Source organism: Podarcis cretensis (genome assembly GCF_951804945.1).
Source record: "Podarcis cretensis genome assembly, chromosome: Z".
In the NCBI taxonomy this organism is placed as follows: Eukaryota; Metazoa; Chordata; class Lepidosauria; order Squamata; family Lacertidae; genus Podarcis; species Podarcis cretensis.
This window is the reverse complement of record NC_137184.1, coordinates 39,961,063-39,984,594: the sequence shown is the minus strand read 5'-3', so window position 1 is coordinate 39,984,594 and position 23,532 is coordinate 39,961,063. Positions and strand designations below refer to the sequence as shown.

The 23,532-nt window shown below is 45.1% G+C and overlaps 2 protein-coding genes across 5 annotated transcripts in view; one reads left to right on the top strand and one right to left on the bottom strand.

Annotated features, from left to right (window-relative positions):
• TMEM255A (transmembrane protein 255A) overlaps nt 1-12,232 on the bottom strand; it is a 32,573-nt gene extending 20,341 nt beyond the window's left edge. Inside the window, exons 1-2 of the mRNA XM_079962893.1 lie at nt 12,059-12,232; nt 1,590-1,732 (exon numbers count right to left, since the gene is read on the bottom strand). Of these exons, the coding sequence (XP_079819019.1) occupies nt 1,590-1,732; nt 12,059-12,116 (201 nt within the window). The 5' untranslated portion in view covers nt 12,117-12,232. The remainder of the gene's footprint in view (nt 1-1,589; nt 1,733-12,058) is intronic.
• The window catches only part of ATP1B4 (ATPase Na+/K+ transporting family member beta 4), a 41,677-nt gene that overhangs the window by 6,001 nt on the left and 12,144 nt on the right, over nt 1-23,532 (top strand). The window contains exons 1-3 of one of the 4 annotated variants that reach the window (XM_079962886.1): nt 12,433-12,471; nt 17,388-17,443; nt 22,269-22,437. In XM_079962886.1, the coding sequence (XP_079819012.1) occupies nt 17,438-17,443; nt 22,269-22,437 (175 nt within the window). In that variant the 5' untranslated portion in view covers nt 12,433-12,471; nt 17,388-17,437. Of the gene's footprint in view, nt 1-12,432; nt 12,472-15,002; nt 15,079-16,938; nt 17,444-22,268; nt 22,438-23,532 lie in introns of those variants that run through there. The other 3 variants (XM_079962883.1, XM_079962885.1, XM_079962884.1) reach the window with 3 other exon arrangements.

Genomic DNA, 23,532 nt, shown 5'->3' with positions numbered 1-23,532 from the left:
ACATGTTTTCATGGGATTGATTTACATGTTCAGCTGTAAAGCAACAAGGTCATAGTACTTAAAGGCTGAGCAATGGAGGCTGGTTCATGCATGGATGTACCAAGCCACTGTCTTGTGTCCTCAGTGTGACATCAGAGGAATAGCTCACATGTAACAGCAGCAGATTTAAGACTTGTTTGTGGGGCACTTGCAGCATGTGAAGAGGAGCTGAATGCCTCTAAATGGGTGCTGGCCTGTCAGTCAGCTACAACCAAATGCAGCTTCCAGCTACGTTGCCTCCAAGTGATTGGAACCATCTGTGTAGCCTCCATTATTTTATGTACCTCATTAAGTGAGTAGGGGCATAAATATGGCAGATGAGCCTGCAGCAGTTAATTGTGAATCACACCTTGGTGCGACTGCAGACATGGGTTTAGAGGCATTTCTGCATTTTCCTGCTCCAGAAGACTAGACCCTTCCAGTAGTCCCGGGTGATCTTTCCTCTGCATTGATGTTGCAGTTTTGGAAGGAGTTGAGCATGCATTCACTGCACATCTGAAACCCACAGCACAGGCACATAGAGGCTTTTTCCATGGTGGTCCCTTTTTGATCTACTGGTGTCGATCTACTCACTACCAATGGAAGTCATTGGGAGACTAGCACAAATACCCAGTTCTCACCATTAGTTCCAGGTATGAGCATAACACTAGTTCACACTTGCATGTGTGGTGTGGGACTAGGCTGCAGGTGTGAGCCCTCAGCTAAATAGCCACAGAGACAACTTGCATATGAAGTTGAGTGAAACACATTGTCAACGGAGGTGGGCCACACATTTGGTGGATGAAGCACTAAGTGACAAACCATGGACTTGTTCAGGGGCACATGTTTCTCGCTGGATAACCAAGGGGACCTTTGCATGCATAAGTGAGCCACCACAAGCCTAACACCACAGACAGAACATCCATATCACTTCACTCCCAACACTACCCAGCGGAGTCAGGTCAGACACTCAGCTACCAGCCAACAAGTGAACAGCAATCTGTAGAGCAGAGATAGACCCTCCAGATGCTACTGAATTTCCACTGTCACTGAACACTGACCTTGTTGGCTAGGGATGATAGAAGCTGGAGCCCCACAACATCTGGAGGGCCACAGCTCCTTCACTCCTCCTATCAGGGGTAGATACTCATGTGCGTACCAGTCCCAAATGATTTGCCACTGAATGTGACTCCATATGGAAACCATTGGCTCAAGGGTGTTATGCCCACACATGCAAGTAATTGTGTTGCAGTCACCCAGTGATGAACATGCATGTGTGGACCAGGCCCCCACCCCCATATTTTAAGGCAGAAGTAAGGAACTTGTGACCCTCCATAGGATGTTGGACTTTGAGGCCACCAGCTCCATCCAGCATGGCCAATGGTGAGGAAGGATGGAAGCTGCATTCCAACAAAATCTGGAAAGTCTCAAGGAAACAAAACATTCAATGAAGGCAGAAAGCAAATGAGCAGAGGTTAACACTTAAGACATTCTAATCAATTTGGAAGGTTTGTGGGGACTTGGGCGGGAGCAACACAGCTTCTTGACCTACCTAGGAGTTCTATACTTACAATAACCCCTGGGTAATAACCTCCAACAGTCACATTTTGCGTTCTTGTCGTGGCAGCAAGACCAACCGTAAGAATTAACAGAGACACAATGAGAAGAGTCACCGTTACGTAGAGGGAATTTCTTTTTCTTCTATTGAAAGACCCTAAAACACACACATATATACATATGCAAAAAATGTGCTAATTCCATCAGCGTTGAATAGCAAAGCATACCCTCTCCCCATAAGCATCATATTCAGTTTCAGTTCTCTTGGTGGTATCATGAGATACCATATCAAGAACATAGGAAGCTGCCTTAGACCAGGCCAGGCTATTGGTCCACCTGTCTAGCCCAGGGGTGGGGAAACGTTTTGGCCACCTGTCAAACATCTGACATCACAACGTTGTTGGGTGATTGGCAGGTGGGTAGTCCTGCCCACCTGTCAAATATAACCTGTGTGGGTGGGAGGAAATACTGTCCAAGGAGGATTGAACTACATTCTAATGCAGCCTTCCAAGCTTCTCCATCTGGACCTCAAGACTCTTCCCAGCACATGCCTTCTCCTTGGGCCTCACATCTCACTGGCTATACACCTGCTGGGAAGGTGTCCTTGAAGTGTTTGCCTGGATGGAGAATGGATAGATGAGTGGGTACAGAAACCACTGGCTTCTTTATGGCTATACAAAGCTAAAAGCCACATCTGTTGCCCCCTCCCACCTTTTTGCCTCTGGCCCTGCCCAGCACTGGCATGTGGCCCCCGGAATGTTGTCCATGAGGGCAATATTTTATTGGACATATTGTTCCCAGGATATTACAACAGGAGATGCAGAAAGCTCTTAATTCCCACAAGAGAGAATCCCCCATTTGCATAATATGTTTAAAACACAATGATTCCACTTTAAACAGTCATGACTTTCCCCCAAAGAATTTTGGGAGCTGTGGTTTGATAAGCGTGCTGAGAGTTATTCCTCGCAGTACCAATTCCCAGAGTTCCTTGTGAAGAGGGATTGATTGTAAAAGCACTCTGGGAATTATAGTGCCATGAGGGAAACAGGGGTCTCCTAACAACTTCCAGCACCTTTAGCAAACTACAGTACCCAGGATTCTTTGTGGGAAGCTATTACTGGCTGAAAGTGGTACTACGGAGTTTTAAATTGAAATATACTCAGAGTCGAGTAGTAATTTCATGCTCTTTATTTCAGCTCATGGGAACAGTGATTGAATCCTGCCCCCCAACTCAGGCTTTATATACCTTATTTATACAATGAGTACCATCTGATTGATTGATTATGTTTCCCTCCTGGAGCCTGTTTGGGTGGCTGCTGCAGGCCAATCAGTGGTTGCATCCTAGTATCCTACCGGCCTAATAGGCTGATAAACTTCCTCCTGGGATCTGATTGGGCTGCTCCTGCAAGCCAATCAGGTTGTTGCATTCTAGGATCCTACCTGCCTATTCTTCTAGGATCTAAGCTTAGTACATAACATAAATGTTATTGTGATTGTTGCCTAAGTCATTGCACAAACAGAATTACTTTTGCTCAGGGAACAGTGTGCCCCTTCCTCCTCTTCCACCCACATCACTCCGTCCCCTGATCTGTCCTGGGTTCTCCCAACCCTCTAGAAAAGATCTGGGAACAGTGCAAAGTTGGTAAAGTTCTGTAGCGTGAGCAGAAGTTGTTCTGCTTACACTGTGACTCAGATAAGATTCAACCCTATAGAAATATATAAAAGGCTGGCACACTTGCAAATCCCCACCAAGGCAGTTCCAAGAGTTGAACTAAGGACACAAGTTATGGCCCTAATCCGATTCCAGCATAAAAACAAACAAATCTCGAATCACCTTCCTGACATCAATAGCTTCTCAAGGACACTTTGCAAAATACCAGGAGCAATGGTACGTGCTCAGTTTTCAGCAAGCCAGCATAGTTTATAACCCACCGAACTAATTAATCCATCAGACAGGGCAAGTTAATCATTATTTTTAAATAAATAAATAAACCCAATTTCAAAAAAGAAAATTCTGTTAGGCATCTTTTTAAAATACCCTGGTTTAAATACAAAATCTGAATTTAACAACAACGAAAGTTAATGTCTGCACTTAAGGTCTCTTAAAACTGAATCTGTGGCCCTCTGTGAAATAAACCAAGTTAAAAGTCTGTTGAATGAACTGGGCAAAAACTAGAATAAAAGCTGACTTTTGCAGTGGTGTGATTCATGCAGAACATTATGAATTGGAAGAATCCCACTGCCCTAAACTCAAGGCAATTTAGTTTAGCATTTAGTAAACTGATTTTTTTTTAAGGATGCCATGTTAATCTTACATGCTGTATACAATATATATATATTTCAAGTTACTGAAATAATCATAACTTAGCTGAACAAATATTTGATTAGGCAAAAGAATTCAATAAAGCACCACTACAGCGTGGTTTAAATGTTATATACAAACCAATCTGAGGCTTAACTTGGAAATTATTTTTTATTCTGATATTTATAATCATTTTAAGACAGGACAACCCAAAACCTTACACTTCCTGTTCATCTTTGAGGTGCTGAGAAGTGGTATACTGATTTTTAGAATGCCTGAAGAGCTGTGTGCATGAATATTATTTATTTCATTCCACTACATGTATTAATTGCTTCCTATAAAACACCTTGGGACGCGGGTGGCGCTGTGGGTTAAACCACAGAGCCTAGGACTTGCCGATCAGAAGGTCGGCGGCTCGAATCCCCGCGACGGGGTGAGTTCCCATTGCTCGGTCCCTGCTCCTGCCCACCTAGCAGTTCGAAAGCACGTCAAAGTGCAAATAGATAAATAGGTACCGCTCCGGCGGGAAGGTAAACGGCGTTTCCATGCACTGCTCTGGTTCGCCAGAAGCGCTTAGTCATACTGGCCACATGACCCGGAAGTTGTACGCCGGCTCCCTCGGCCAATAAAGCAAGATGAGCGCCGCAACCCCAGAGTCGGTCACGACTGGACCTAATGGTCAGGGGTTCCTTTACCTTTACCTTTATAAAACACCTCAAAGCGATCTAGCAATGAAAACACCAACTGGGGGGAGGAGGCAGACAATTACACATATAAAGACAAAATCAAAACCAACACAGAGCCAACTGGGATAAAAAGTGTTCAGTTAAAAGACTTGTTGGAAAAGGAAGATCTTTAAAAGCTGCCAAAAAGACAATAGAGATGGCACCTGTCTGACAAGCAACAGGATGGGGAATTCCAAAGGGTTTGTGTGCTTTCTAGAGAAAGTCTTCTTAAAAAGTTAATAACCACTCTGACATTGGATCTGTCAAGAAGTAGTGTATCTACTCTAGTTGCCCAATTTGACCTGCACTGCATTTTTCACTGGCAGCATTCAGATGATCAAATCTCAGCCAGGATATGAACATGCTCCATGTGTCTACACACAGATGCTCTGGTCTTCCCTTTGTGCAAGCAAGGAACCATTATGTCCATGGTCTTCCAAATGAGCAGAAATATGAAACCATGGTATAACGTCAGCACCCATCTCTTGGCTTGCTTGTTTTATTGTTATTTATTTTATGGAATTTGTAGGGTGCTTGGTTGTGAACAGAGCCTCTAAGCAGTTTACAAAACAAACAAACAAACAAAAAACAAGCGTTAAAATTATCAATAGAAGACAGTTTAAAAAAAAAAAAGGAATTGAAAAATCCCAAATATAATTAAAACCAACAATAAGCTAAAAACAGGTTAAAGCACATTTCCTTTTACGTGTCTGGACAGGCTTGACCACAAAAAAATGTTTTTAGCAGACACCAAGAAGAGTACAGCAAAGGTACTAGCCTAATGTCCTCAAGCAGGGAGTTTTAAAGTGTAGACACTGCTCCACTAAAGGACTGGGGTTTTTTTGTTTTTTACAAGGGTGGAATGAATATTATGTGGCACCTGTAAACAGAGCCAGTTCCACAGATTGATGCATTTGAGTAGGCACATACAGGGTAAGGTGATTTCTCCAGTAAACAGGCACCAAGCTGTTAAGGGCTTTATATAATAATATTAATACTTTGAACTTGGGCTGGTAACAAATGCGCAGCAACTAGCACAGGTCTTTAAGCAGAGGTGTTATGTGCTAACAAGGTCTCAGTAACCCAGCTGCTGCATTCTGCAGTAATGGCAGTTTCCAGATCAAACACCATTGTTTGCAAGCCATTAACTAAGAGGCTCATTCCTGTCTCGGCTTATTAAGCAGAAATCTGATTGTCTGCCCACAGCCATTATGTTACTTATTAATTTTATGAAGCACTTGATTCTGAGAACTCTCTTTGGAAAAATAGAGCAGCAGAAAATGTTCCATCCCACATCGCTGGGCGTTTGAAGTCAAACGACTCTAAATATGACACAATAAGCTGTGTATATTGCATTGATTGTTTGCAGACTATGAATATTTAATCCGTCAGCAAAAGAACGGGGCCATTTAGATCCCATTCCCTGCAGAGAGTAGGTGTTGTCCAGTAATCACCAACTCTTGCCTCTAGAAAATTCTTGGCCCTTAAGAATTCTGTTCTGGGAGTGTTTGGTGTTTACAGGGGAGCATCTAGGGAAGTCAAGTCAGGGCAGGTAAAGCCCAGTCCGGTTAAGCAGGTCAAATCACAACAGACAAGATCACACCAAGCAGCTAAAGTCTAGCCACAAGCAAGCACTCTTTGCATAGATAGCGAAGAAAAACAGGACCTTGGTTAGCTCCAAGTGTTAGGTAATGATTCCTTCTTCAAAAGCAGCTTGACGAGTCGTCCCTGCGGGAAGCTATTCTCAAAGGAAGGGTTATGCAGGTTGCTAATGTGGCTTACTCTGCCTCTCTAGAGCAGCTGCCTAGGTTCTTTAAATGTTATCATGCTATTTTCCTTTCTTTGACTTCTGCAAAGCTGGGGAAGTGGAGCAAGGGACTCATCCTGTGAGTCTGCAAATGGGCTGTATCCTCCAGCTGGGAGTACCCCAAGTAGGGTACTGATAATTTAACTCAAGAGAAACCTCCATTGCACACTGCAAGGTCCCAGAATTAGGGGTTACGGCATTAAATGCCGCAAATATAAATAAATGTGGGACTTCCTTCAGAGAAAACATATTAGCTGTGAGTCCTGGAAGACCTGCTCCCTGCCTTACAGGCTTTTTCTACCTGGCCTGGGAGGGCAGGGCCCTGACTGACTCCAGCTACAAAAGCAGAGGCTGCTGAACAGACTCTTGTGTTGGGGTGTAGTTTGCTGGAGAATTGTTGCTCGTGGTTTTTATATCTTTATTTTAGATCTTGTTGCGATTTACGTGGAAACTGTTCTGTTTGTTTGCGTATCTTCATTTATTTATATTAACTTTGTATACTGCCCTTCATCTGTAGAGCTCAAGGCAACTCACAGCATAAAAACACAAGATAAAAACACAAAACACATGATTAAAAAAACCGTAACAAGAAACTGAAACCTCCCTCCCCCACGCTGTCCACAAACCCCTTAAAAGGGGGTATAAGATGTTAATCAGCCCAAAGCCTTGTTTGAATAGGAACGTTTTTGCCTGGCACCTAAAGGTGTATAATGAAGGCGCCAGGCAACTTCCTGGGGAGAGCATTCCGCAGGCGGGGAGCTACTGCAGAACAGTTCTTGTGTTGGCACACTCTGGACCTCTCATGGAGGAGGCTCACAAAGAAGGGCCTTGGGGAATGATTGCAGGGATCAAACTGGTTCATATGGGGAAAGGGCGTCCTTGAAGTACTGCGGTCCTGAGCCGTTTAAGGCTTTGTAGTTAAAAAACAGTGCTGTGAATTGGACCCAGAAACAGTGCTGTTGGGCCAGAATTGGTATAATATGCTCAAAACGACCTGCACCAGTGAGCAACCTGGCTGCAGAATTCTGCACCAGCTCAAGTTTCAGAGGCAGCCCTACGTATAAGGCATTGCAGTATTTTAAATGTTTTATTTATTGTTTATGACTGCTTTTATTATGTTGTAGTTATATGTTGCTTTAATGTTGTAAGCCACCTTGAGCATGGTTTGAATTGTGGAAAGGTAGCATACAAATAACATTAAGTAGGACTTTGCCATTGGTTTTCCAGGAAACGATCTTTCTTAGTGTCCTTACAACGAACCAAAATAGAGCTCCTTAATTTTATTGTTGTTCCCCTGCCTAATTTTTTTCTTTTGAAGTGCAAAAGCCTTGTGGGCTCTATCACAAGAGGTGTGGGATTATGATCCTTGGCAAAAGAAAGGCTGTATTCAGTCATAATCATCTTTAAATGATCACATAACTTTGAAGTAGACATTTTGAAACTTCATTTAAACCTGCCTTTTCCCTCCTTAGTGATTTAAATAATGGCCCAAATCAACCCATCCCCCCACCAAAGGCTTGAGAAACAAGCATGCCAGGAAAGGCAAAAATAAGGGGAATTTTCAAGAACTTAGCAGGTGACTGTATGTGACCAGCAGGCTATATTCAGGTTGGCAAGTCACAAATTGTGCAGGTTTGTATCACCTTCCTAAAATCCTGACTTCCCAAGTCAGTGCAGGAAATCCAGAACAGACTCCCAATGGGTGGCCGTCCATTCTTGAAAGATCTCCTGTGAAGCACAGCCCACCAGCCCTCTAGATCGGAGGTGGGGAACCTTTCTCAGCCTGAGGGGCATATTCCCTAACTGTGTGAGCCACACTCCAGAGGTGTGCAGGGCCAGAGGCAAAACTGGACAGAGCAAGTGCTCTAAATCTACACTCTAGCCTTCATCTGGGCAAACAAGAAACACGGTTCGAGTTCCAGGACATATTCCAGCCAGGCAAAAGTATTCCAGGAGGGTAAGAAAGGGGCATGTGGCCTGGGAGAAACATCATTGGTCTGATGTTCACCATCCCTGCTCTAGATAGTTAGTTTCGTAGTTGCTCTATCAAAAAGTTTCACCCAACATTCAACTAAAATATACCCTAGCACAACATTAGATCTAGCACTACCCTCTACATAAGAGAATAGGAAGCTGCCTTTTACCAAGGCAGATCACTTAGTCATCTATCTCAACGCAGTCTGCACTGACTGGCAGCAGCTCACCAGGATTTCAGGCAGAGGATGTTCTCAGCCCTACTTAGAGATGCCGAGGATTGAACCTGGGGCTCTTCTGTGTGCAAAACAAATGCTCTGCCACTGAGCTACAGCACTTTCCCTCCAAGGCAGCAGAGAGAAGCAATGCTTTGCCCACTGAGGGACTCAAACCAGTGACCTCCTGAGTGTATTAGTGGCTGGCCGGCCAAATACACACCACAGAGGTCCCGTAGTTCATAAAGGCCCATCTCACTTGCATAATACTCACAGAAGAGGATTAGAAAACTTATTGGAGGCTAAGACTACCCATGGCTACTAGCCATGAGGGCTATGCTCTGCCTTTATGGTCAAATGAAGTAATGCTTCTTCAGCTCTGAAAATTGCAAGAGAGGAGAGTGCTCTTGTTCTCGGGTCCTGCAATTTGGCTCCTCATAGACATCTGGTTGGCCACTGTGAGAACAGGATGTTGGAGTAGGTGGGCTATTGGCCTGATCCAGCTGTCTCTCCTTATGTTCTTATGCTCCCAGCTAAGAAACCTAAATCACATTGCAAAGCACCAAATAATGAGGCATGCCCTCCCTCAAAGAATGGACTCAGGGTCCTAACCAGTTCTGCATCTTGAACCTGCTTCAAGGGGTCCTACCCAGCATTCAGTTGAGCGACACACACATGCGCTGTCACAGGCTTCCAAGCTCATGTGAAAAGACTTTGCATTTCACATTTCACGCCCCCTCTCCTGTGGCATCTCTAAGTCTGAAGATTTACTCCTTTCTGATGTGACCATACCAGTTGTGCTATCAAGGCTAAGTACATTAAATGTGGGGAATGCTCTTGCTGATCTTTGAGAAAAGGGACATGAATTCACATTTGCAAGCAGCAAATAGTGCCTCACATTCTCCAATAGGTAAAGGGTAAAGGGACCTCTGACCATTAGGTCCAGTCGTGGCTGACTCTAGGGTTGTGGTGCTCATCTCGCTTTATTGGCCGAGGGAGCCGGCGTACAGCTTCCAGGTCATGTGGCCAGCATGACTAAGCCGCTTCTGGCGAACCAGAGCAGCGCACGGAAACACCATTTACCTTCCTGCTGGAGCGGTACCTATTTATCTACTTGCACTTTGATGTGCTTTCAAACTGCTAGGTTGGCAGGAGCAGGGACCGAGCAACGGGAGCTCACCCCGTCATGGGGATTTGAACCGCCAACCTTCTGATCGGTAAGCCCTAGGCTCTGTGGTTTAACCAACAGGGTGTGGCAAATAAGAAAAACCATGGCAAGGAAAAACCTCATTCAGTTAATTTGTTAAGAGAGGAGGAAGAACACAACCAGATTAGCAGCAAGTTAACTCTGAACAACTGATTCAATTTGTTAATATCTCTTTCTTTTCCTTCATTTTCTTTCTTTAAAAAACCCTTCTCTTCTGCAATATGTCTGTCCTGTTCCCACAACTGGCGTCAGAAGTTGGCATGGTAGGGCATCTGCCTTAAGACCACACAACAGAGGGGCAGCTGCTGACCCTTGAATCTCTTCCCCGACCCTGAGCCAACTCCTTGCTGTTGCTGCTGCTGCAGCAGCTCCCTGTTCTTCTGTTGTTCTCTAAGTGCACAAGCATTTCCAAAAGCAAGGACAGGTCCATCACTCAGCGGCAGAGTATCTGCTTTGCATACAGAATGTCCCATGTTCAAGCCCTGGCATCTGCAGGTAGGGCTGGGAGAAGCCCTCTCTGAAACGGTGGGGAGCTGCTGCCAGCGTAGACATACAGAGCTAAGTGGACCCAATGGTCTGACTCAGTATAAGACAACTCCCCATAAGATTTTGCTTGCCTTGATATTTCTTTATGCCCAGAGATACAGACTGGATCCAGAGGGAGAGGGCAAATGAACAGGCAGTGGGGGGGGGGGGAGAAGCAGGGCAGTTGCAAAGGCAGATTTAGGGGAGCGTGACTGGTTTGGTCACACTGGGTGCAGAGCCTTGGGGGTGCCACAGCTATGATTTAGAATACAGTTAAGGGTGCAATAAGTTTGGCCTGAATTTGGTGCTGAATTTTGGCATCACACAGGGCACCACTAAAATCTAAGATCCCAAGGTCCATCACTGGCAGTTGGCCCACTCAATCTGTCCCCAGGAAATCTGCCTCCCTGACTTAAGGAATTGTCAAGTTCTGCCCAGCAATGAGGCTTCTATATTCAAAAGCTTGTGATATATCGTATTATTTCTGCATCTTGTTATATCAATATTGCAGAAATTCTCTTGGCACAATCCTATGCAACCGGGATGGGGAAATGGTGGCCCTCAAGATGTTCCTGGGCTCTTACTCCTCTTAGCACCAGCCAGTAGGACCAATGGTCAGGGATGATGGGCGTTTGAAATAAATAACAAGGACACAGGAAGGTACCTATGAGAGATTCAAACCACTGCTCCATGTAGGTCACTGCTGCCTTTCCTAACCTGCTCCCCTCTAGACAGTTAGACTACAGCTCCCACCAGCCTCAACCAGAAAAGGTTGGGAAAGGCTGGTCTACACCGACTGCCGCAGTTATCCAGGCAGGAGTATTTCCCAGACCTACAAGCAAACGCCAGGCTGAATTGAGGCTCTTTTGCATGGAAAGCACAAGTTGTACTGAGTTAAGGCTCTCCTCCACCTTGTTTTACATGAAGCCCACCTCACAGGGGCTGAGGAAGGCTGGTCTACACTGGCTGGCAGCAACCCTCCAGGTAGGAGTGTTTTGCAGCACTGCCTTGGGGTTCCCTGGGACCTTCTGCATGCAAAGCAGATGCTCTCCCACTGAGTTGCAGGCCTTGCTCCAATAAATGAATGGAGCAGTAGCCTGGTAACCACACATTCAGCCTACTCACCAATAGGGCAAATTAAATCCTCTAATACTGTAACACAAGGCCACTCAATCAGTGGGGGGAAACAGCCCCGTGGCCTCCAGACCAAAGGAAGCCAAGTGATACAAACCAAGGGTCTCCAAACAGCAATAACCTAAGCCTTCTCCATACAACCCCCCTCCCTTGTTAAAAGCAAACAAGCAGTGGCGATTTTAAATAGAAACGGTCCCAAGCTTCTCTGCTCAGGCATGTGGAAAACAGCAAGGCTCGCCTTTCACCCGGGGCCTCCTCCACTCCCGTTGCAAGCTTTTTTAAAAAAATTATTTCTGGCCTTGAGCTGCAATGCAAGCGACAGGGCTGCAGGTTGAGAGAGAGGAGCGGGCCTGGGGCGCGTGCTGCATGTCCAGGCGATCAGGACTTCCCCAAACGACCCAATACCCACCCACCCCCGACTCTGGTTTTTGCAAAAAAGGAAAAAAAAAAAAAAGGACCCAAAGAGTGTTGCGCAAAAGGCGGCACCCAGTTACACCCCGTTCCCGCGCGCGCTCCTGCCCCACTTGCTATAGGCGCCCCTTCCCCAAATCCACACCCTCCTTTCCTTTCCCCCTCGGCGATGAGGCGCCTCACCCACAGAATCGGAGAGGGGGATCGCGCTGGGGCGCGGCTGAGTCAAGGCCTGGCGCATAGTGGCGGGCCCTCAATGCAAGGTGTCCGGCGGGAGCTACCGGCCGCGGCGCATCCTCCTGCGCTGCTCGAGGTTCATGCTCCGGGCCACCAGAGCCGGTCTGTGGCGCTTGCGCAAACTGGAGAGACAAAGCCAACCAGACCAGCCCGCTATAAAATGTGGGCAGGGGCAGAGGAGAACCTTCCTGTTTCGCCACGGTTGGGTTGCAGGCGGGTTTGCTACCTGTCGTCCCGCATATTTTCCATGCGTTATTCGATGCGCAAGATTCCAAGCTGGGTGGCTCCTTTCCTTTAAAAAAAAAAAAAGAAAGGCGCAAACCTGCAGAAATCAATAGGAGAGCTCGAGAAATCATGCGGTATGTGTTTTTAACCGATTCAAGAACTTTTGCCGCGCTTGGCAGCCTGATCCTATACCTATCGACTCGGATGTCTCTCCGGGTTCCATGCGACTTAAAAACCTAGCCCGAGGCGCGTGTGCGGTCTCTCCAGGTTCCAGGGCGAGTTGCAGCAAACTAAAAATTAGTTATTAAAAACCATCAAAACAAATTGCAGCGTGGGTCCTGAATGGCCCTTGGACTGGAGGAAGTGAAAGAGACTTACAACTGAATGCACAAAAATTACTAATCCTTGCAACAAGGAAATGCCACTTTTCATATTAGTAGTTTACTGTTAGAGTAACGTGGTCAAATAACCTTAGAAAAACACAAGTGTATTCTCAGCTCTTGGCCCTAATGATTAAAAATTTCCTCCTTGATTAATTTACTAAATTGTTGGTTGATTTGTCTATCAGTTGAGCCAATTAAATGTTGCTATCCTAGATATTGTGAAACAACAATCACCCAAAACTCTTATTTTTCTTGGTGGTGATGATAATAAAATTGGCAGTACTAGTAGCAATAAATCATCAGGAATGCCTCAGTGGTGTAAGATTTCCTAGTTGGTCTAGCCAAGATGACCTATGAAGTACTTCTCTATTACTTGATTTTACAGTAATTATTCTTTTGGAACTTTGTGGCATAGCTGTCAACATTTCTCTTTTTTTAAGGGAAATTCCCTTTTCCGAATAGGATTCCTCGCAAGAAAAGAGAAAAGTTGACAGCTATGCTTTGTGGGCCAGTGAAAAGAGAAGATCTGGATTTATGGGGTCATTTTGAGGAAAAACACAATTATTTTTTAAAATATTGTGAATATGCAAGTGGGGGTAATTGGTTGCAGTACTTATCTTTTTCCGTTCATAAATTATTCTTTGGCATCTTTTAAATTAACGTACATTAACCTTTTTTAAAAAAAGCTTAGCTTTGGATTTCAAACATGCAAGTGTACTAAATGTGAATTAATTACCAAGGCATAGCCAATGTCCTTTCTTTGTTCTTGATGATTAATTTCTAAAAAGAGCAACATTTGCAAACTCAAGCCCACCTAGGTATTCTACTTTCTAATCCCAGAAGTATGGAGCTGCAGTTACTCTGTAATGGAGGAAAAATGCACTTGGCACGTGATCAGAGGCATTCTGATAATTACGACTTTGCATTCTCAACCAGATCAACCATTCATCCACAGCTCAAAAGAATTCGGCATGTAATGCTATGCCTCATTTAGTGATAGGCACATCTATTTTGATGCCAAAACGAAAGCCAGCCCACATATTTACTGAAATGTTATTCTTTTTGGAGTTCAGCCAGCAGTTTTAAAAATCCTTGGTTTTTGTGATCAAGGGACACTGAGTGGGGCAAAGTGGTGATATCATACAACCCTATGTCTACTCAGAAGTAAGTTCTATTGGATTCATTGGGGTTTCATTCATTGCACTGAAATATGTGGGATTGGGATTGCAACCATAACTGGGTTAATTTTTGCATTAGGACTGAGATTGCCATCCTACCCTGCTTAAAGTAAAATCTATTTCTTCCAAATTTAAGCAGTTTTCTCCTTTTAATTCTGTAGGAAGAGTAAAGGATTTCCTGAAGACTGAAAACCCATGCACGCTTACCTGAGAACATGAATATGTGGCTAAGGGACAAAAAAACGCCAAGAATACTTATTTAATAATACAACAGAAATCTAAATTAAGAGTGGGGAAGGCAAATGTCAAACAAAACTGAAACAAAACTTGGAACCACCAAGTCAAACCATTACAATTTGTGGGACAAGCCTAGCTGCTCAGTCATGTATGCATCTACTCAGAACTAAGCCCCATTGGAGTTGGGGAGGTTTACTCTCAGTTAAGTGTGTATATAGAACAGTAGCTTAAGTCTATAGTCAGTAATAATAATAATAATAATTACAAAGAAGTAGGGAAGTACAAGATGAAAAAAGCAAAGGAAAGGAAAACAACAAAATATAAACGGCAAAAATAAAAGTTAAAATAACAACAGGGCAAAAAAAAAAAATAGTGGGGAAACCACATTAAGATTAAACCAGGGGTAGACAATGTGGCCACCTCCGAATTCTCTTAAGCCACAAATCCCATAATTCCTGGCGACTGAACAAGCTGACTAGGTTTGTTGGGTGCGGTGGTCCTGCAAAATCTGGAGGGGACAACAGAGATGGCAAATCTGAGGGACTCCCAGAGTTGCAGTGGACATGCTGGCTTGGGTTGATGTGATTCAGAGTCCAAAAACACCCAGAGGGCCACAGGTTCCCCATCATTTCAGAAAGCAGAAGATTACCACATGTTGACAAAGTTTCTTTGCAGTGAATGTCTCTATTGAAAACAGCTGCTGCCAGTTTATAACCTGCTTTTTTCAGGTTGTGCCCATGTTTGGATGTGTCACTGGAAGAGATAACAGTGGCACATTGCCGCAGAAGATCCAGTGCCTCAGGACAGAAGGGGGCAGAAGGGAGTCAAACAAGATATTGAAATGAAACCTGGGCCATCAACTACTGTAACACGACGCAGCTAATGCGGACAGCAGCCTCAAACCAAAATAGAAAACATTTTGGAAAGCATTGCAGAGTAGATGGTGTGTGTGTGTGTGCTGCTTCATGGAGCAATGCAGGAAAACATGCTTCATTGAGTCTGTAATTCATCTGAGCCTTTAATTGCGACAGGATATTGTGTGTCACAGAATGTCCCTATTCGAAAGGACTTTCTTGTTTTTACTACTCTTGGGAGGGGGGGCTAGGGGGCGGTGAGGAGTGTTTGACTTGGTGTTTTTAGGAAGAGCAAGGGAGGAGAACATAGTGGGAAGTTAGTCTCATAATAATAATAATAATAATTTATTATTTATACCCCGCCCATCTGGCTGGGCTGCCCCAGCCGCTCTGGGCGGCTTCCAACAAAACACTAAAATACAATAACCTATTAAACATTAAAAGCTTTCCTAAACAGGACTGCCTTCAGATGTCTTCTAAAAGTCTGGTAGTTGTTGTTCTCTTTGACATCTGGTGGGAGGGCGTTCCACAGGGCTGGTCATTGAAAAGTTAGCAGAATAAGTCCATTTATTTTCCCACCTCTGTCCCTATTTTCCAGAGACAGGCTAAGAATTACGAAAGCTATCCCAGCTTCTGATTTGATCCTGGAATGTCCCTATTTTCCCTGGCTCTGCATCTCGGAGCCAATGTGTCCCCTGGGGCTGGTCCTTGGTGGCAGCATCCTCTCCTCCTCACCTGCTTTCCAGCGGTTGCTATGAGCTGCCCAAGGGATGCGGCCAGCAGCAGAGACCATGGAGAGGCAATGGGATGCTGCCTCACAGCTGCTGCAGCCGCTGACACCTGGGACAAGCGCCGGTTCATCCTTTCTCCCAAGCTTGGTGGCGGCAGCACTTGTGGGGGAAATAGGAACATTCCAGGATCAAATCAGAAGCCGGGATGGCTTTCATAATTTCGGACTGTCTCTGGAAAAATGGGTAAGTCAAGTTGGAGGGTAAGTCATTAATATCACCAGACCAACCTTCTCAGTAGTGGCTTCCTGCCTGGGTAATTCTCTCCCCTGGGAGGCATGCCTGGCACCATCACTATCTGCTTTTACATGCCAGGCAAGAAACATGCTTATTCACTTAGGATTTTGGACCCTAGATTTCTGGTTGTCTTTCAGTGGGGTAGGGTCTCTCTCTCTCTCTGTATTATATATGTGTGTGTATAGATATAGATCTCCTGCCAACCTAGCAGTTTGAAAGCACCTCAAAGTGCAAGTAGATAAATAGGTACCGCTCCGGCGGGAAGGTAAACGGCGTTTCCGTGTGCTGCTCTGGTTCGCCAGAAGCAGCTTAGTCATGCTGGCCACATGACCCGGAAGCTGTCTGCGGACAAACGCTGGCTCCCTCGGCCAGTAAAGCGAGATGAGCGCCACAACCCCAGAGTCGGTCACGACTGGACCTAATGGTCAGGGGTCCCTTTACCTTTACTTATAGATAAGCATTTTAGGTTGTTTTCATGCTTGCTTTTACACTTGTTTTCAGTGTTTTATTTTTGAAAGTCTCTTTGAACAGAGAGCTTTCTGCAAAAAGCGACAAACAAACAAACAAGCACATATGGTGGTGATGCCTCTGCTTGTTGTGGCAGGCATGTGGATAATGGGATATGTCCACTTCTAACCTGATAGTGCCCCTCCAAATTCCCTCTCCACACTGTCCTTCTTGGCTCTTCTCCAGGGATCTTCAGATGGTTCCTGGAATTACGGGTGGTTGGGAAAGTGACACTGCACGAACCCACCTCTGGCCTGTCTGAAGGCAAAGTGATAAATATAGCGATGTCGGACCGTGAAAGCAATTTTGGAAGCATTCAGACAAGGGGCCTCCCCATGACTGACAGGGACATATTGGCACATACATTTCTGTCTGTTAAGATCTGATTATTTTGTAACGCTCTATAAACAGGTGACCCTCAGCCTCCCAAGTCAGAAAGATTTCCTTCCGGGCGAGATTCTTGGTCTTTCCCCCTCTCTGGGATTTTTCATGCGATAGGCTGCTTTTTACACGTGAATGACTTCTGGTGGATGAGGGCCTGAATTCTTGTATGGAATCCTGCTGCATGATCTCAGTTGCCTGATGAGAGCAATCAGCTTGCTGGTCTCCTCCTTACATGCTCCGTCTTCTCTGCAGTGTTGAAAAGCAAAACTCGTCACCTGGTGATAGTCGCAAAGCCCCTGCTCCTGCTTGATTTTTCTTTTTTTTTTAAAAAAAACCACTGAATCTGCTTGTGCAATGGGATTGCTGGATAATTCCAGGGTTCAGTGAAGAGACGTGACCTGCATTATTAGACCAGGAGTTGACATCCTGACATACTAACTATCTCATACTTTTTCCCTTTTTTCCTTTTTTCACCATGGAAGTGAACGCCACCTCTGGAGGTGCCAAGGACCACCCGCTCAACTATCACCAAATGCCAGTAAGTAAGCAACTCCTTAGGGTAATGAGGAATAGATTTCCAGAGGCTCCATCTGTGAGCAGAATCGAACCCTTTGTTTCTGCTGTTGATGAGCAGAGCAGAAGGTTTGTCCACACTCTCCTCCTAAGTGTTGGAGGAAGAAAGGGGGAAAGTATGGCCATGCATCAAACAAAGCTAGATTTCTCCCCCAGGAGGAAAAGACTATCCAGATCATTGAGAATTAGTCAAATAATAATAAGAAGAAAGGTCTGCATGCATGAATTGGCTCATTGATGCAAATAATTAACTTGTCTGTCGAAGATGAAAAAGAACCAAGCTCATGTGAAAATGCTCCATATGAGTGCTTTTATTAGAACCAAAACATCAGCTCAGAATGGTACGTTCAGGACCAGCTCTACAGTTAGGTAGAGTGAGGCGGCTGCCTCAGGTAGCACATACTGGAGGATAGGAAGTGGTGGTGAGGTGCTAGATAACAGAGCTGTGCTGCCCTCAGAGGTGGTGGAGGACACTGTTCAGTTGCCAGTGTCGAAGTGAGATTATTTATTTATACCCTGCCCATCTGGCTGGGTTTCCCCAGCTACTCGGGGCGGCTTCCAACAAAATATTAAAATACAATAGTCTGTTAAACATTAAAAGCTTCCCTAAACAGGGCTGCATTCAGATGTCTTCTAAATGTCTGGTAGTTGTTTTTGTCTTTGACATCTGGTGGGAGGGCGTTCCACAGGGCGGGTGCCACTACCGAGAAGGCCCTTTGCCTGGTTCCCTGTAACCTCACTTCTCGCAGTAAGGGAACTGCCAGAATGCCCTCGGCGCTGCACCTCAGTGTCTGGGCAGAATGATGGGGGTGGAGACGCTCCTTCAGATAGATTCAATGCTGGGCCAACTGGCTTCAGTACATGGAAATAGGAGGTTGCACCATCTTGTCCATCATCTCAGGCACCACAGTGCCTTGAGCTGGCCCTGGGTACATGGGGTTCCAGGCCACTTGACTGAGAGCGGCTTAGCAGTAACAGTACAACAGCACCTTGCCCCACTTATGGTGGCACTCTTCCATTCAGGGTATGTCAGCTCTGGTATGTATCTGGTGTGATGGAGACAACACATTGGGTTAGGGGCATTAAAATATGTTATCCATTCTACTTGGGATGCAACTAAAGGAAGGAGTGGTGTGTTTTTTGGAGACAGGGTTGACATAGCAGAGGTGATACCTAAACTAGCTCAGAGCCATTTTGAGAACATGTTATGGGATGGGGGACTTAATGCTGCCTAACTTCCTATATCTCTGGTTGTGTAGTTAGAATGGTTGCGGTGATGTGGAACTCTGAGATCACCCAAACAGGCAAAAGAACAACTTCCGATGCCAAAAGGCAGCCTCTGACCCTTTGCAGATGGCTTTCGCCAGTTGCCATATTTAGACAGGAAGGGAATTCCTCTTCCCAAGGTCATATTGGCTAGTAACTGTAGGGTTGGTTTTTGTGCTTTGCCCTGCAGGCTCTGACTTGGCTTGCTTCCACACTAGCAATCAGGAACTTGGATAGGCACCTGTCTTTTGCTTGTCTCAAGTGGTTGGCTTGATCAGTGACAGTTGGTCAGAAAGATAGCTGTTGTATGGGATACTTGATAGTTCTAGAACTGGTGTGGGGAAGGTGTTGTCCTCCAGATGCTATTGGACTCCAACTCCCATCAGCTTTAGCCAACATAGTCAATGATAGGAGATTTTGGGAACTATAGTCCAGAAACACCGGGGGGGGGCACATCTCCCCCACCACTGTGCCAAAGGCTGGTTCTCATATGTATTATAATGCTTTATGGCTCACCTCTTGAAGACTCATCATTTCAATGAGTTGCAGGAGTGCTGAGCATGGTCATTGGAGCTCATGCATTGGAGCCCATGCAAGGCAACGTGGGCTTTCTGCCCGTGGCAGCTCGTTCACACACTGAACTCGTCACTAGAGGGACATACGTGTGGGGAACCGGTCTGAAGGTTCTTTGAATCAGATGCATTCTGCACTTGTGAAATAAGATCTCACACACCCACACAAGGGGGAAAAGATTTAACTTTTAAGCAGTTTTTACAAAATCTATTCCTTAGCTGTGGAGTGATTTGCTTTGAGTTGATCCTTTGTCAGCAAAGGAATGGTGAGTATTTGACTTTCCACACTTTGCTAGCCCAGAAGGAAAGCTACAGAAGACAACGCGCAACCTTTGGGCATTTTTATGAGACCAGATTTCATTTCTATGGGAAGGAAAACCTTGCAAAAGCACAGTTAAGACCCATTGATTCAAATGAGAGAGATTAATGCAGCAATTTTATGCACAGGTCCTTGGCAATAAGCCTAATTAGTTAGCTCAGTGAGACTTCTCCATTGGCATGCCTAAAATTGTACTATTAATCTGGTGTTTAATTCTCCCACTGAAACTCATGGAAGTGCTTTCAGGGGGGCCAGATTGTGCTTTTAATTTCCTGCATTAATTTTTTGCTTTCTCTCTCATCTTATGTGACTCATGCACTCATGATCCATTGATGAACAGGCTGCCCTTTGTGAACCCATTATGTAAGTGACAGGAAAGGCTTTTTCCTGGGTCAGCCTTGGATAGATGGATCAAATTGTCCTAGCCAAGTTGCTCCATCATCAGGTCTGAAGTGACTGACTGATGGCAAGTTCAGTGTTCAGAAGTAACCTGTAAAAACTCTGGGTGGATTGTTGAACGGTGGACTTCATGAAAAGATGGCCGAATATGAGATGGACCTGGCAGGTTCAGCTTGGAACTTTTTTGGTCATACAGTCAGAGAGCTTGGAGAGGGCTTCGAAGGGCTTCTAGTACAAGATGGAGCTATAATACATCTGAAAAGACAAACGCTGATCATGTCTCCGGGTTTTCCAGGCTGCAGGAGATCCAGTTAGAGGGGGTGGAGAAACTTGATTCTGATGGCAGTTTAAATTATCAGTTTTTCTGATCACCTCTGCTGTAGCTTTCTGTTGCTTCAGGCACACCTTGGTGACAATTCTTGCTTTGGCATCTTCTTCTTCTGATCATCTTAGAAATACAGGGGGTTAGGAATAAAAAGGAAGCACCACACACACAAAAGTGAGGTGTGTGGGGTTTCAGGTTGAGGAGGTGCTGCTGGAAATATCACACAGGGAACAACGTGCCAAGTAAGAACAAGACAAAATGTTTTTGTCTGCAACAAAATTCTGCTGCTTCTGTTCAGGATTCCAGCCTTCCCATTTGCCCCTCCACTGGTTTTTCCATGTTTTCATCAACAGTGAGTCAAAAGAGAGTCAGCATTCTGTGGCCACTGAGCATGCCTGGTCTTCGTAGGAGGGGCTGGGGGTTGGGGTTCCTCCCTGTAGGTTTCCCCCTAAAAACGCTTGCAATTTTTGCAGATTTTGAGGTTTCCCAGAGCCTTGTGCTATTTCTCTTTAGTGTGCTTTGGTGCTGCTTTGGCTAAATAAGGAATGGCACTCACAGCATGAAGATTGGAACTAGAAGGAATGAATAGACTTATAGGAAGCCGCATTGTACCAAATTGGAACATTGGCTTGTCTAGCTCAGTATTTTCTCCAAGAAGTATGGGGAACCTCTGGTTCTCCAGATGCTGCTAGGCTACAACTCCTATCAGTCCCAGCAAGCATGGCCACTTGATCTATAATAATGTAATAATTTATTATTTATACCCTGCCCATCTGGCTGAGTTTCCCCAGCCACTCTGGGCTGCTGTTGATCGACAGTGATCAACAGCAGCTATCCATAACAGTTGCACACAAGGGTCTTTCCCAACTCCACCAGGAGATGTGGATAGATGGAACCATCAATTTTTGTTCTCACATTTTGTTCTCACCACATTTTGCAGCAATTTGCATATTAAAAAAACACTCATGTAAATTCATTAGCATTTTAGCGCATTGTTTTTTCTATAAACACATTTTTATATGCAGTTTTGACACATTTTTGCAAGCAATCTCACCATATATAATGTACTTTTAAATGTTATTTTCAACAATATATTAATTTTATGCATGCTTTCTCCTTAAATGTTCATTGCTTACTTGGAGCACTACATTGTGAAGCTTAGAGATGGTTGTGTTTCGATTCACATAATGTGTAAACAGGATAGATTTAGCTTTACATGTGTACTGAATCAAAATTCTCCTCCATCCCTACCTGGTGCTGCCTGAGCTATGGACCTTCCCCAAAGGATAGCAAAAATAAGGACAAACCATTTATTCTAAACCATACTCTCTGGGGGAGGGAGGGAGAGAGAGAGAAGTAAATAAACTGTGCCTTTTTAGAGGCATACTGTACATAGAGTCCCTTGTGCCCTTGGCAAGGAGCTATATTGTCCCCTGAAAACTACACTTTACTGCAATAGAATTGAGCAATTACTACATTTTACATGACCCAAGTGCTCAAAGCATCCAGAGTGAGGGCAAGGTGAAGTAGAAGGGCAGAAAAAATTGCGTGTTTTTGTGCCATGGTGTGAGAAAGACAGAAAGCTTCCCCCACATTTGATCTTGCTGTAACAGCAATGGCACAGCACCACACACATAAATGAGTTTGATAGGTGTTTTTTGCACACCTTGCCCTGGGCTTGCACCCTTGACAAGGGTTTCGCCAGACCCTAGGTACTTCTCTGGCCTTTCTGTAACATAAGGAGCAATGATGAGAAAATGGAAAAACTCCAGCTAGTGAACTCACTGGCATTTATTTTTGGCTAATGGAATATCCTCCATTAGTGGGGAGGGTGGGGGAGTGGAAAGAAAGACAACAAAAACACTGTTCACATGGTGTGTGTCTGGGGTTTGCTTTGTCACCATTCCAGGAAAATAAGAATGAAGAGGCAGCTCAGCGACACGGCAATGAGGAGGAAGAGGAGGAGGGAAAGAAAGAAATGGGCAAGAAAACCTGGGGCGATATGGCCAAGGGTATGAAAATCTTCCTTTGGAATCCTGAGACAAGGCAGTTCATGGGCAGAACAGCTCACAGCTGGGGTAAGTCCAACATTCCCTTCCACCCCATCTGAAATGGGAGGCAACCGTAGCAGGATGTGGACAGAGGAATAAATGCAGGAAAGCCTTGCGTTGATATCATTTGCACCCACTTAGGCTTGGCTACTGTTGGGAATTGTGGACTGGTGCCAAAGATGGGGGTAAAGAAATGAAGGTGGTATGAAGGGAAATGGAATTGCAGAGGCTCTTTTGGGAGGCTGTTCCAAGCCACAATGGGCAGTGAAAGAGGCAGGACAGAGTCTTGTGAAGAAGCATGAGAGCTTTCAACGTCTGAGGCTGATGTGGAGTTGAGTCTGTGAAGGTCATGGCAGAGATGTGTCGGGGTTTAAGGGCGATACGAGAAGGGCTTTGAAGTTATATAGCAAGGATAGGGACCCTGAAAACTGAAGGGTGGCCATTTATTTATTCTGCCCCCAAAGGCAAAAGGAACCTACAATTGCATGTGGTAGTGCTAAATGTATGAGCTACAATTTCTGGTGTTCTTATACCCTACAACATTTATCTAATGAAAAGAGGGACGTTTCATTCCATGATGATAATTTTACTATTGATACCCCACCTATCTGACTGGGTTGCCCCAGCCATTCTGGGCAGCTTCCAACACATATAAAAACATAACAAAACATTAAACAATACAGGATTGCCTTCAGACAGCTCGGGGGTCAGATAACTCCATACCCTCCAACATTTCTCCAATGAAAATAGGGATGTCCTAAGGAAAAGCAAGTTAAACCACAGTGCCTAGGACTTGCCGATCAGAAGGTCGGTGGTTCGAATACCTGCGATGGGGTGAGCTCCCGTTGCTCGGTCCCTGCTGCGGCCAACCTAGCAGTTTGAAAGCACGTCAAAGTGCAAGTAGATAAATAGGTACCCCTCCAGCGGGAAGGTAAACGGCATTTCCATGTGCTGCTCTGGTTCGCCAGAAGAGGCTTAGTCATACTGGCCACATGACACGGAAGCTGTACGCCGGCTCCCTCGGCCAGTAAAGCGAGATGAGCGCCACAACCCCAGAGTCGGCCACGACTGGACCTAATGGTCAGGGGTCCCTTTACCTTTACTTTTAAGAAAAAACGGGAC